This window comes from Schistosoma haematobium, chromosome ZW (genome assembly GCF_000699445.3).
Source record: "Schistosoma haematobium chromosome ZW, whole genome shotgun sequence".
Lineage (NCBI taxonomy): Eukaryota > Metazoa > Platyhelminthes > Trematoda > Strigeidida > Schistosomatidae > Schistosoma > Schistosoma haematobium.
In genome coordinates, this window is record NC_067195.1 from 9220118 (window position 1) to 9234657 (window position 14540).

At 30.8% G+C, this 14540-nt stretch overlaps 1 protein-coding gene across 1 annotated transcript in view; it reads right to left on the bottom strand.

Annotated features, from left to right (window-relative positions):
• Nucleotides 1-259: 259 nt before the first annotated feature.
• The window catches only part of WC2_4 (blue light receptor), a gene marked incomplete at its 3' end in the record, with an annotated part of 31120 nt that continues 16839 nt past the window's right edge, over nucleotides 260-14540 (bottom strand). The window contains exon 2 of the mRNA XM_012942763.3: nucleotides 260-2530. Coding sequence (XP_012798217.1) covers nucleotides 260-2530 — 2271 coding nt within the window. The remainder of the gene's footprint in view (nucleotides 2531-14540) is intronic.

Genomic DNA, 14540 nt, shown 5'->3' on the forward strand with positions numbered 1-14540 from the left:
GAGGGGTGTTATTTGTTTTTGTTTTTTTCTGTTTTCGATATTTATTATTGAAATATGTTCAGTCAAAATTTTCTTTGCTTTGCTTTATGTTATCACTGACGAAAACCAAAAAAAGGGGAAGAAGAAGATAGAAATTTGAGGAGAACTAGATGACATGAAAGAGAATAGTTGAAATGAATAAATTAAAAAGGTAATTACTTATATATATATATATATATATATATATATATATATATGTATATCGTTATTGTATTTGATGTTAGCTTTGAGGAAATGGTGTTATAAATGGCTTTGAACCAAGAAATATATCATAATAATTAGGATTATCATTTTTATGTAATGAATTTTGTAAAGGAATAGATGTTAAAAAATTTGAATTTGTTATTGTTGTAGGAATTTGTTCTTTTATTGTTCCTGTTGTTGTAGTATCTTTCAATGAATATAAATAAGCTGTTGTTAAAATATTTTGCCATGTTTTATAATCTATTGATTTGTTCATTATTGTATTATCGGTTGGTATCCATGGTAAATTTGATGATTGATTATGATTGATTATATCATTTAATTGATTATTTGAATTAGGACTAGAAAAACTACGAATCCATTGAGATAAATATGATTGAAATAAGTCTGAAGGACTGAATGGATGATTTGTATCATTTATTGGATGAGATTGTACATTATTATTATTATTATTATTATTATTATTATTATTATCATTGTTATTATTATAATTTACAGAACATACAGCAGTTGGAGTGTTGATTGTTGTCATTGACAAATTAGATCGAGTTAATTGTGATGGTGAAGGTGGAAATAAGAATGGCATAAATGAATGATCATTTTTAGATCCAATTAATAAACCATTTGATCTATTATTTTGTAATTGATTAGTTTCACAATGTAATAATCTCATATTATCCTCTATAGAATTTGATTTTTTTGTATCATTTAAATTGAATGCCAATAAATGTGTATATACATGCATACATAATTCTGTATGACCATGAAATATTTGACCGCATAATAAACATGGAAATGTATTTGTTGTAGTTGTTACATTATGATTAGTTATAGGATTTAATTGTTCCATTGTATGTTGTCGATGAATTAAATTTGTACTGGTTAACCATTCTAATGTTCGTCGTTCATTATTTATACATATAGGATTTACAGATTCATTATTGTCTTCTTTGAATAATGTATGATTATGATTATTGTTTATAATATTGGTAGTAGTTGTATTAGTATTATTATTATTATTAGGAGTAGTAGTAGTAGTACTAATTGTTGTTGTAGAAGGAATATTCGATTCAGAATTTATTGAATTAACTAATTTACCATAGAAATAATCTAAAAAACTACGAGCTAATTGATATGAGAATTTTTCATGGGTATCCTTGTTTGTTATTAGATTATTGGTTTCTTTATATTTAAATAATTGTTCATTATTTAATATGAAATTATTATAATTAGGTGATTGTATACGATTATTCATAATATTCGTTGTCATATTAGATGAGATATTTATATTAGGAGTATTGTTTGATCCATAATTTGAGTGATTAGAATCACTATTATTATTATTATTAATATAGTTATTCATTGAATTTATAATAAATGAATAATTATTATCTTTTGTATATCGTTTAGCTAAAGGTGGTGAATTACACTCATCAGATGTATTAGGATACTTAGAATTGGAATTTGTACGTCGTTTTATTCGTTTCAATGAATTTGGATCGTGTTGTATATTACTATTATTATTATTATTAGTAGTAGTATTAGTATGATCGGTACTATTTCTACTATCATTCCATGAATTTCGATTGTTTATTAAATGATTCGAATTTTTAAAACATGTAAAATTTAATTTTGGTGTTTCAGGTAATGAAAAACTTGATGATAAACGAGCTAATTGAGCAAGAGCATTTGATGTTTGATATAAATCATCTGATTTAATAAAATTATTATTAAATAATGTTAAATTAGATTCAGTTTTATTAGTTGAATGAACAGGTGAAAATAAAGTGGATGGGATAGAAATAGGTGATTGTTGTCTAGTTGTATTATGATTTAGTGTTAATGAACTGGCCACTGGGTCATTATTATTATTATTATTATTATTACGAGTTGTTTTACCGGTAGTATTGATAACTGAATTATTTAGCTCAGTACCTACACTTCCAGAAGTATTAGAGAAGTTCAACTTGGATGTATCATTTGAAGATAAGTATTTTGAAGTTGTATTTCGCTTATTAAAAGACGATGACATAACTTCATTTAAATTCATTACTTTAGGTTTATTTAATTTCGTAATATTAGTATTATTATTACCATTATTATGATTATTATTAGTGGTAACTCTACCACTTGTGACAGGAATTGAACTGACAGTTGATTGTTTACGTATAGAATTTGAATTAGATGATAAAAATCTGTTAGAAGAATTTCCACAATCCATTATGTTACCAATATTTTGACAAGTACGAGCCAACATAGCCAAAGGACTTGGACCAGATGAATCACACTAAAATGTTTTGAAAAAGAAAGTAAAAATAAAGAAAATTAGTTTAGTCGGGATGTACAATTTTAACCTTATTATTTATTTATTTATTTGAATGCATGAACAAATGTAAAAAGGGCCACTAAAATATACATGCGCCACATCAATCATTGAATTATTATGGGCTCTGGTATGCTAGCCGATCGCCTGGATCGAAACAGGTTTAATTCACGAGGCAGTGAAACAACGTTACGAGATGTGGTCCCACAGCGGCCGGTCACTAACAATAGATTATATATCCGTTTTTTCCCTCAGGGTCCTGCAACCTATATTTAGATTCAGAGTTTTCCGATTTCCTCAGTACTTATCAACCCGGTTTAAGAACGGAACATTCGCATTTCGTAAACAATACATACATCACGAAAAAGTAGTGGGTAGAACCTTCCTGGTAGTTGCTATATACGCGTAACCGTAAAAGAATATTTTGAGAGGAAGGGTGGACACTCCTCACCATCAGTGGCACTAGGGCAATTAGAGACACTATTGTAATTGTTCTGATATTATTTTCATTCTTATTAAAAATTACATGTTACATTTTACTAAAGCTGATTAGGAAAAGCTTAATAATATATAAATGTCTAACATTCTAGTATCGATCACATATCATTGATCTGTACCATTTATTAAGGACATTGTGTAGGATAGTTTAGAATCCATCACAGTTATTTATTTTGGAATTATTATTCTGTGTGTCTGGTCTTTTTAACCACTGGTGATACTAATAATAAATTCAGCTAGATCTACTGATGTAGTGTTACAGCTTGACGCGAACGATAATTGAATAGATTCCAAGTCGATTATGACAATGCTGAGATTAATTTTATAAGTTTTCATAAAAATAAAATCTATGTGTAAGTGCTTTATTTGACTGTCTTGTATCTTAAACTTGTTTAGAAAATGTTCACGTTACAGTATACTATGATAAAACTCCATTCCAACATTAACTTGATGCTACGAATACGAATGAATGTCATTAAACTTGAGGACATTCTTTGTGAGAGATAAAGCAGCATATGAAATTCTGGTTACAATAAAAACCATATTAAAACTTACACTAAAACAAGCTCTAAATTATAGTAATGCTCTTTGAATCATTTAGTAACTATGGCTACTAAATTAACTGGTGAATTGTTAAAATGTTTACAGTGTAATTTTTTAAGAAGACTTTATCTTTTTCATTAGACAATAGTAAATAAAAGATTAATAAATAGATTTTTAAAAATCATTGGCTTAATATTGGGAATAGAAGTTGTAGTTCACAAAGTCATTGAGCTCACTTTCATCATTCATAAATAACACTGGGCTGTTGATAGTTATTTAAGTTTGAGTCAGTTTGGAAGTGTAAGGCTCGATAATACAAATTGATTACCTAAGCCGAGGTAGGTGAAATAAGGTTTGAACTTTGTACACTTTCAATGATAGTAATGAATTGATCATTAAAGTAGTAAGTATCGTTTTGTTTATGAAATATTTTAGACATCTATCTGTTATTTATACATATTCACAATTTCTATGTTATATTAAAAATATAATTATGAATGAAGCTGATGTCAATTTAGTTGTATTTCTATAATTCATTTGATTTTTAAAATACACTTCATATGGATATGTTTAGTCTTGTCAGATATTTAAATGTTAATATACGTATATTGATTGATTGCATAGTAGTGACCAATTTCACGTCCCATTAAGTGTATCAAGTCCCTTAAGATTACCGATCCATCTTGTCAACGAATGTCAGCTAACAGAATTTTCTATCAACCACATCCAACTACCTACTGCAAATGAATATACCTTGTAAGAGATATAAGTCGATGAAATTATTGAACGAGAGTATTTCAATCTTTAAAAATACTCTCAAAGTTGTTGTAAATGATACGCTTTAATAAAAAAACATTACTATTATCATTAATGACCAAGTATCTCTGACACCTTAGTAGGATATTGAAGTATAAACATCATAAATAACAAAATAATTCAGATATTTTATTCATAAGTATATGTCTGAACATAATTCATATTTAAGCATAATAAACTAATTTAAAGGAAAGATGGATAGTGGCTAACAGTGGAATCTAGGAGGCGCGTTTCGTCCTGTTTGGGACTCGTCAGCTGGATGTACCTGCATCTCGGAGTTGATGTTCACTCTGGGACTCGAACTCAGTACCGTTCGCTCCAAACGCCATCGAGTTATCCACTTAGCTACTGTGTCCTGATAGCCACTTGCTTGTGCAATGGGGTGAAGTTTAATTCACTTGGTATTGTTTTACTTGAATCTTCCCATTGATGTTTTAGGACTGAAATTGATCATTCTCTTATTGGCATATGTGCATACTGTGCGCGTCCTGGATTCCACTGCCAGCCACTACTCATCTTTGCTTATAATGCTTGTAAATTAAGGCAATATCGAGGCATACGCACAGTATGCACATATGCCAATAAGAGACTGGTCAATGTCTGTCCTAAAACATCAATGGGAAGATTCAAGTAAAACAATACCAGGTGAATTGATTAAAAGGAAATTGAATATAACTAATGAATTGATGCATCATGAACATTCCGCTACATTTGACCTTGATGAGAAGAGGCGGTTGTTCCTTCATTACACTTTCAAAATTTAATATTTTGTAGCTATAACAGATTTACTATGTACATAATAGAATATTCAACCTTGACCCATGTTTCTACTATTTTTTTGGGGGGGGATTTTGAGGTTTACTGATTATAACAGATTGACCTAACAGTAGTAAATGAAACGAAGTTGGAAATTACAATCTACCAGTTCTTAAATTAAGTGACAGAATGTATTCAGGAGTAAATTTCTACATTAGTTTATACACTTTAGGCTAGATACAATTCATGCTTTCATTTAAACTTAAATATCTAATGTTAAATGTAATTAAGTTGGTTAGACAAGAAAATATTTCGAATAAACATAAAATGATCATTTAAAATCACTTCTTTGATCTCATAATAATCAATCGCTTTTTGATATCAAAATTAGTAACATTACTGATCAAGAGATGATTATTTTTCGACTGACAGATCAAGTAATGTATAGAAGACATTGTGAATCATCAGTTTGTACTTTGCACTACTATTGCTCTATTTTCTATAAACTATTGAGTAATCATAGGTGTTTTATGATTAACTGCACACTGGTTGGATGTCCAATGAAGTTGTTTATATCTCATTCCTACACTATGCATTCTCCAATTATTCTTGCTACTACCTATTCTCATCATAAAGTAATGTCTTACAATGGAAATATCATTCAAACTAGGTTATACGAAATGAACACTTTCCAAACTTTCATATAATGTAGAAATAAATGAGACGCTTTCAAGTGGACTTTGTAAATTTATTTATTTATTTGTTTGTATAAATATGAATAGAATGAGAAGGAACTTGATGAAGAAGTAAACTGTTTGTAGGTACTTGCGCTACCTTTAAATCTTCATACTGTATTATCTAGTTTATTTGCTTGTGAATATATTTTTTAACCTTTATGTTAGATGTGAACGAGGAATAAATGAATGGTAACTGCTAGGTATTATTAGTGGACTATCATTACACATATATTTTTATTGGATGATTATTATGTAACTATATTACGTTTATGTTCATATTCTTCTCCTTATAAGCTTTCATTTGATCTATTGGCAACTGTTACTGTCAAATATTATGTCACAATGCACTCATTTAATATGACATATCGTTGAGGAATTAATGGGAGACAGTTGGTATACTAGTAAACTTCTGTTATTATCCCAGTTCATATAACCAAATAGTGCTAAGGAAAACTATGTAATAATTAGCTTAGTATATTCAATACTTTTATTTACTTTTAAATTATGATCGATGGTTATCTTTTATGTGTTTGCAAATAGCGTTGTAGATGAACTTGAATTTATTTCAAATGTTTCAGTTTAGTCAAACGAAGGAGTTGAATTGGTGAAAAGCTCAGTTTATTTACAAGTACAGATGAATGTTAGTTAGTAGCAGAATCCAGAATGCGCGTTTCGTCATGTTTAGGACTCAGTAGCTAGGTACATAATCTGACATTTGAAACAAATGGTACTGGCTTCGAGTTCCAGTGTGAACAACTCTGGGACTATGACATATTTCGATGCTCAGTCCTAAATATGACGAAATGCGTGTCCTGGACTCCGTTTCTAGTCACCAATCATCTCTGCTTATAATGCCTGTGATCTAATGCAATATCGAGGTAATCTACATGGGGTTCACATATTCCAATGAGAAACTGATCGATTGCAGTCCTGGACATCAGTGGGAACATTAAAACAACCAATACAAAAGTGAATTATCAAGTAAGTTAGTCATAAACAACTAATGGTTCTGGAAAAAATATTCATTGCCTCAGTTTAGTGCGGCTCAGTGGAGTAATATACTAGCTGGATTTATAAACATCTATAGAAATTTTTCAAACTACCTCTTTGCTACAATGCAAGACATTAATTGCTACAATGCCAATAATAATACTCCAGTCACAAGTATTTCAATTAACCAATACAGAGAAAAACCATACATCTAGGAGATTTGTAGAAATTATTAAGTATTATTGAAATCAAGAACCAGCCGAAGTGAGACAATTTTTTAAAACTAAAGAAACGAACAGAAGTTTAGTCATAGTATCGGATTCCGAGGTAGCGCATACTCACGATGACAAAAGTAGATAGAATTCAATACCTTAGGGTCTTGCCGCAAGCGCTTAATCTGTAGACCAATGAGCTGGTACCCAACGGATCACAGTTACGAATAATCGCAAGACGCACCATAGTTATTTTGGCAGGTAATTTACTCATCATTGTGATTAGTCGAAAATCAGTCTAATGATCCTTATTGTCCATTTTAATTTTAAGACTCGCATATTTAAGAAGAATACATGAAAAATTTTGATCTTGTTCTTCACTAAAATGACATTTTGATGAATACAATAAAGGTAAATAGTAAGAGAATATCACCATATTACGGAAGAGGGGAGTAATGAAGAATCTTAAATTTCACAGATCATATCACGAACTGATCTTAGTTAAATGACTAATAATAACCTGAAAGCAGTGGTCAGCTATTTCGTCCCGATTTAGGACCCCTCAGCAATGTGCACATGCGATGGAACCCAAAACTTTCATGTCTAACCTCAATCATTTAACGAAATTACGTAGCCATCTTTCAGTGTCATTTGTGGGTAACTGTCTCATACTCGAGATGGTTTAATAACACTGGTCATGACTTCCCAATAGAATTCTTGAAATTATACCCTGAAATTAGTCACTATCGAGTACATAATTACTAAGAGTATTAGAGGTTTTTAAAAACTACTGCATTTTAATGTTACCCTGACTTTTAGTGATTGACTAGCTAACATCAATCCACATTATAAAACTCTGAATTTTGGTTGTTTACACAAATCTTATAATGATAACTGTATTGATTAATTAGCCGAAGCTTATAATAATATCCAAATAATAAATAGTTTTATCTCCTATACACAATGAATATTCATTCGTTAGTCTGTTCTTTGTCATTCTAAAACATATGGTTTCACTCATGAAACGTATTAGCCAAACAGCATTATAGGCGGATCGTCAATGTTGTGTTTACCTACTTTATTATATCACATTGACATCAAAATTTGTTTATTTATTTTTGGCTCCAGATTATTGAACATTTACACGTTTCACATGTATACACAATTTTATTTTCAAAACAAGACTCACCAATGGAACTTATTTACTTACGAAAAGTTTATCATAAATTATATACTGTCAATAAATAAATAAATATCTTGTTTTCAGAAGGAGTTTTGTGGAGATTTTAGAAATTTCAATCGTTAAAATCATGAGGCAGATGAAGCTAGACCTCTATTGAAAACCTGGAAGCACTGGACGGTCGTTTCGTCCTACTATGGGACTCATTAACAGTGTTCATCCACGCGTGAAACCCGAATCCAGGACCTTCAGTCTCGCGTGGGAAGGCTTAACCTTTAGACCACTGAAAACAACAATTTTAGCAAATGTCAATGACTAGGTGGTGGACGTCGAAAAAAAACCAATAGTTTATATTTGAACTAATCTTCAACAGTATCTAATTCTTGTATAATTGAAGCTAACTCATATTAAAGTATTTCATAGTTATAAATAAAATAGTAAATGTATGTTTACTTGGTCGCAATAGACTGTTTATGATATGACAGAATGAAAAGATGACGCCATTTGGGTCAATAAATTTTGTATCTATTCTAGTTCTAGATGACAAGTGTGAGCTATCGTTCAATATGACAATTTTATTCCCTGGATTAATTCAAGTTAACCACATTTATTATGTGTTTACAGTAACTATGTTTTCCACCCCCTCTTGTGATAATATTATGTGTAAAAATCAGTATATGATTGTGTTGTGGTCTAAGGATGATGTGACTTCGGATGTGATTTAGGGTCTTGTTTGATGACAGGTTTTTGAGGAGTCAATAAATCTTGATTGCACCAGCTTTTCGAGGTTCTCACATTGCGTCTTGAGAATTGTAGGGGTTCCTATTTCTCACTATAAACAGTGAAATCAAGGAATCGCAGTGGTTCCCAAGTGTCAAATAAATGCAGTAAGACTATGAACTTAATATAGTCGGTGCGTACACAACAGCGGTGACTCCCCAGACATAACAGTTGGTTATCGAGTTATAACAGTGTCAATGGACTTAATTGTCCAGTTATAACAGTAATGATCCCGCGATATAATATTTCATTTATGTATTTGTATGTGAATTATATTTTGGATGAGTGTAAAATCGTATCAGTCTATCAAATACTACTGTATTGTAATCGATCGATTGCTGGATAAAGATCAATCTCAGGTGTATCATATCCTCCTTAATACAGATTGAATTCTGTCGACCAAGTTGCAGTGAGGCCACTAGACTAGGTGACTAGTCATCACCTGCACTGTGTTGAGATAAGATAGTGGTTGGAAGTAGTCGACAGAAAGACATGGACCTAGGTTTCGTGGTATTCGCTACTCGTTAACAAGGTGTGCTTGTAATCTTGACGGAATTGATATTATCTGAAGTATTCGATCCCATGTTACCCAGCTTCATAGTCAAGAACTTTACTACTGAGCTATCCATGCCACGACTGACCTCCTGTATGACTGAGATGTAGTTACAACTTTATACAAAATAATATATAAACCTGACGAACACTAGTGTTGAGGTATATGTGATGTAGTATAGATATTTCAATTGCTACTATAAATCTATTGTAATCAATATTACTGGTAGTATAGATGAGTAGATTTTTATTAAGTGTTGTTTGACGATAGTAGATTTAGCTTTGTACATAGTTTTAAAAATACTTTCATTGAGATATTATGTAATCATTCACAAAGTTGCCATATGTAAAACGATTTTAAAATTTGACGTTAGGTTACAAAAATAAACTTGTGTAAACTTGAGAAGTCGGATAGAAACTAATTTTACATACGTGTCATAAAAATGAGTGCTCACAGATATAAAGTCAATAAGAATTAATATTAAGTTTAGGACTATTATGTACTTTACTGTGGGTGACAAGTTTTTTTTCTATCAAGAATTAATGATACTACACGACTATATAAACAGATGCATGTGGTTAGACGTTACAACTCTACAACTTATTAGTCGTATGCAAAATTTATTTACAAACTAAGTCAACTTTATTCGGTGAAACTAAAATTTATGAACGAACTAATCAGGTATAAGATAATAAGTCTTGGATTTTGGAGCGAAACTCACTCATCCATTTGGCTAAACAGCGTTTTTGCATTATAGTTTATGTGTGTTCGTGATAAAAATCCTAAATCTAATTCCTAACCTTAACTATCAAGTGTAAATTATAATTATAATTCCTCACACTAGTATGTAACCTTCATTTAGTCTTAGTTATTAGGTGGACACTCTCCAAGACACTCTACAGTCTCTCAAAGGTCGTCCAGAAATTATAGTTTCATCCTTTATACTTTAGTAAATGTTTACTAATATTCTAACATATTTATAGAATGTTATTTAATTTCTTTCAAGATAATGATCTAATAACAAATTTCACAAACATACTACTTTAAGCATACAACAGTGCAAATGAGAAAAAATCAAAAAATGAATTTCTCATAAAAATTTGTCAGAATAAATTATGATGATTTAGAACTATAGTAAACACTGAAAACAGTATAAATCAGTACAAATCTTATCTGATACTAATCGGCATATGCTCACTAGGAACTGGCTTCAGCAAGTATTTCCTGGAATTCTAGTGAGAAGCAGTGACAAGTGGAGTTTAACTGGCTCTGTTGTCAGATAGTAACTCACTGAAGACAATGGTGGATGTGACACTCAATTTGGTGGATTAGTTGAAGTTAGGCATCAACACCATTGGATGTCGGTCAGATCAGTGCTCTAGATGTTAAGCGTTCGCGCGCGAGACTGATAGGTTCTGGGTTGGAATCTCGCAAGGTGTGATCGTGGATGCACACAGCTAAGGAGTCCCACAATAGGATGAAACGGCCATCTAGTGCTTCCATGTTTCCCATGATAGTCTAGCTTTAATTAACTCATGATTTCAACTATTGAAATTATTATAATATCCACAAAAACCCCTTTTTATACAAATTGTCATATGTTGTATGATTGAAAAGAAATATATAACTTCTTTGATTGGTTCTTTGGAAAAACTAAATAACTTAGAGAAGATTCCACAGTATTGATTAGACAAAAAAAAACAACGCGGGCACTTCTTTCTGTAATGTAATCGTTTTTAATCAGGGAATAATGATAATAATAATAATAATAATGTGTACAACCTAATCAGACAGAAAATAATAAAAAAATTGGAATATACAATTGAAAATGATTAAAAATAATGTTGCGTGATAAATTTTGTTACCAAGTAACTAGAGATTATAATATTGAGTATAATTTTTGTTGTTTTTTTTATTTGCAATTGATGTCTAGTAAAATGAAAATCAGTCACAAATCAAATGGGTTGACTTAATTCAATTTAGATTTCTTTTTGTTAAATAAGATATATTACGTATGTTCAATCACCATCTACCTTGTCAGTGAATACTTGATAATGTATGAGTAGTTAAGAGACAAGTTAGAAGTGATTAAATCAATATATAGTATTACCACTATATGAGGTCCCTTACTTGTTAGATTAAGCCTTGTTAATAAATGTATATTATTTGGTTTGGGGTCAGTTCGATAATCTTGGTTTGGGGGTTAGTGACATTATATGAAAGGACTCAGAATCATGAACCCAGGTGAATCCATTCTCGTTTTCTTCAGACGCTGAGTTTTTTTAACTATCCTTCCTCAAACTCATTCGTTCTACTATCATTAATACAAATACTGTTTTTATTACTTTGATAATCTTTTCTAGTAGTCTTGTCTCCTTGTGCATGTGGAAGGTTCTGCATAAAGTATAGTGACTGACTGACCGATATTTATTCCGTATCTTGTTAAGCACTCATTCATTCATGTTCATTATGGATTCAACAAAACTAAACAAGATCGATAAATCTGATCAAATGAAATATGTGTTCGTAATTCAAAATATTATCTTTGTAACTCTATTTATATATTTTTAATCTTTCTAGAATTATTTGTTACATATATATTTCAACTGTTCAGATAGAAATGCTATATGGTAGTGAATGATACGAGTTCTTACCATATTTAAAGAATCACTGTTCCGTGGCTTAAAAATGGCACTTGAGGATCAGTTTTATATGTCGTCATCATCATCAAGATAGAGCAAGATAGATAGTTCAAGTTTTTATGGCAATGATAATGCAAATCATTAAGCATTTAGAAAAGATGGATTGGAAAGGTACTTAAGAATGAGTGCTAGAATTTATGATCGAGAGGAAGCTTAAAACTGAATTTATCTGAGTCACCCTGGGCGATTCCGTGACTATCTTCAACATTACTAATTCATTCATTCCACAAAATGCTGGTTAAGCGTCGATAAAACCTAAGATCGCGAATCTGTATTGTTGTTTCACATCAATGAAGTGATACAGAGTGAACTGATTCACAGTATACATGCACTTCGATGGGTATAAGAAAATCTCGTCTACGTCACAAAAAACGGAAATGGACAAAAACAAACCAACTTTTCTGAATTCTTGTCCAAATACCAACCTACTAGAGCTAGTGAGACATTTCGGACAAATGTAGTGGTTAACACATACAGCTCACTTCCTATAGTTAGTTAAGGAGCTAAGAAAGATTAGTCGTGAAGTGACATTTTTCATTTAGATAGCTTCATATCTCACACATGCTAGCCTTATTGTTTAATGTGATCAAAATGCTGTATTTTGTCAGAGTTAATTAATTAAGCTTCTAAGGATTGATTTAAATCTCAAATTGGTTAATATTTAAATATCGAATGGTGAAATTGATCTTGAGAGTGTCCACTTAATAACCAGGACCATATGAGGATTATAAACCTACGTGAGGAATTATAATTATAATTTACAGTTGATGATTAAGGTTAGAAATTAGATTTCGGGTTTTCATTATAAACTAACATCAGCTATAATGCCAAAACTCTATTTATCCAAATGGATGAATGAACTTCACACGAAAATCCGAAACCTATTACCTTACACCTGATTAGTTCGTTGATAAATTATAGTCTCGCTGATTGAATTGTATACTAAAAAATAATAATAAGACTCAGTATCTTACTATTTACAAATAAGTTATATATCAAATTTATGTAAACATTATTAAAACAAACAAGATTATAAACAATGGAACAACGATTTACTCAGTTGATTTACATAGAATACAAATACCATATTGATACTACAACAACAACAAAAACCACAACAACAACAACCACAATAACAAAAACAAACAACCAAACAATAGTTTGTTCAAAAAAGAAAATCTCATGAAATTTAATCTGAATTCATTTAACTTATGTAAACTTATGTATGATTCATAGATTGAACAATGAAATGAAACATGTACACTAAATCAATATACTTCTACCTTTGTGTATCATAAAGACCTATTAAGATAGTAATAATAATAACAGTAATAGTGATAGTAATAATAACAGTAATGGTAATAATAACAATAATTCAATAATATCTGTCAATAAAAATCATAAAATACCGGTAACAATTATTTACACAATTAAATTGACATTTATAAATTGTTTCTTTCTTTCTTTTTTGCCTTGATGTGTTTGTATGGAATGTACTTAAACAAACTACTTTTCATTATTTAATATTGATATTTTGAATTGAGTATTTGATTTTGAAGAAAAACAGAAAGAAAAAACGTGGAAGTTTTAGATATTTATATGATAATTATGAACTATGTAGTTGAATTTATAAGTCAATTGAAGCTAGACTATTATGGAAAATCTGGAAACACTGGATGGTTGTTTTGTTCTAATGAGGGACTCATTAGCAGTGTCCTGCGAGATTCGGACATAGAACTTATCAGTCTCGTGCACAAGCGCTTAACATCTAGATCATTGAGCTGACCGGCGTCCAATGGTGTTAATGTCTAACTTCAACCAATCCACGAAATTGAGTGACACATCCACCACTGTCTTCAGTGAGTTACTATCTCACAACACACTTGGTTGAACTGTACTGGTTAACGCTACACACTAGAACTTCAGAAAATACCTCTTGAAGCCAGTCATTAGTGACAGTACGATAATTATTATCAAACGTTTTGTAGAGAATTTAGTAATTTTAATGGTTGAATTCATGAGTTAGTTAAAGCTAGATCACTATCAAAAATCTGGAAGCACTAAATGGCCGTTTTGTCCTAGTATGAGACTCCTTAGCAGTGCGTATCCATGGGTATGCCTTGCGTGATTCTAACCCAGGACCTATTAGTCTCGCGCACGAACACTTAACTTCTACACCACTGAGCCAGCATCTAACGGTGTTAATG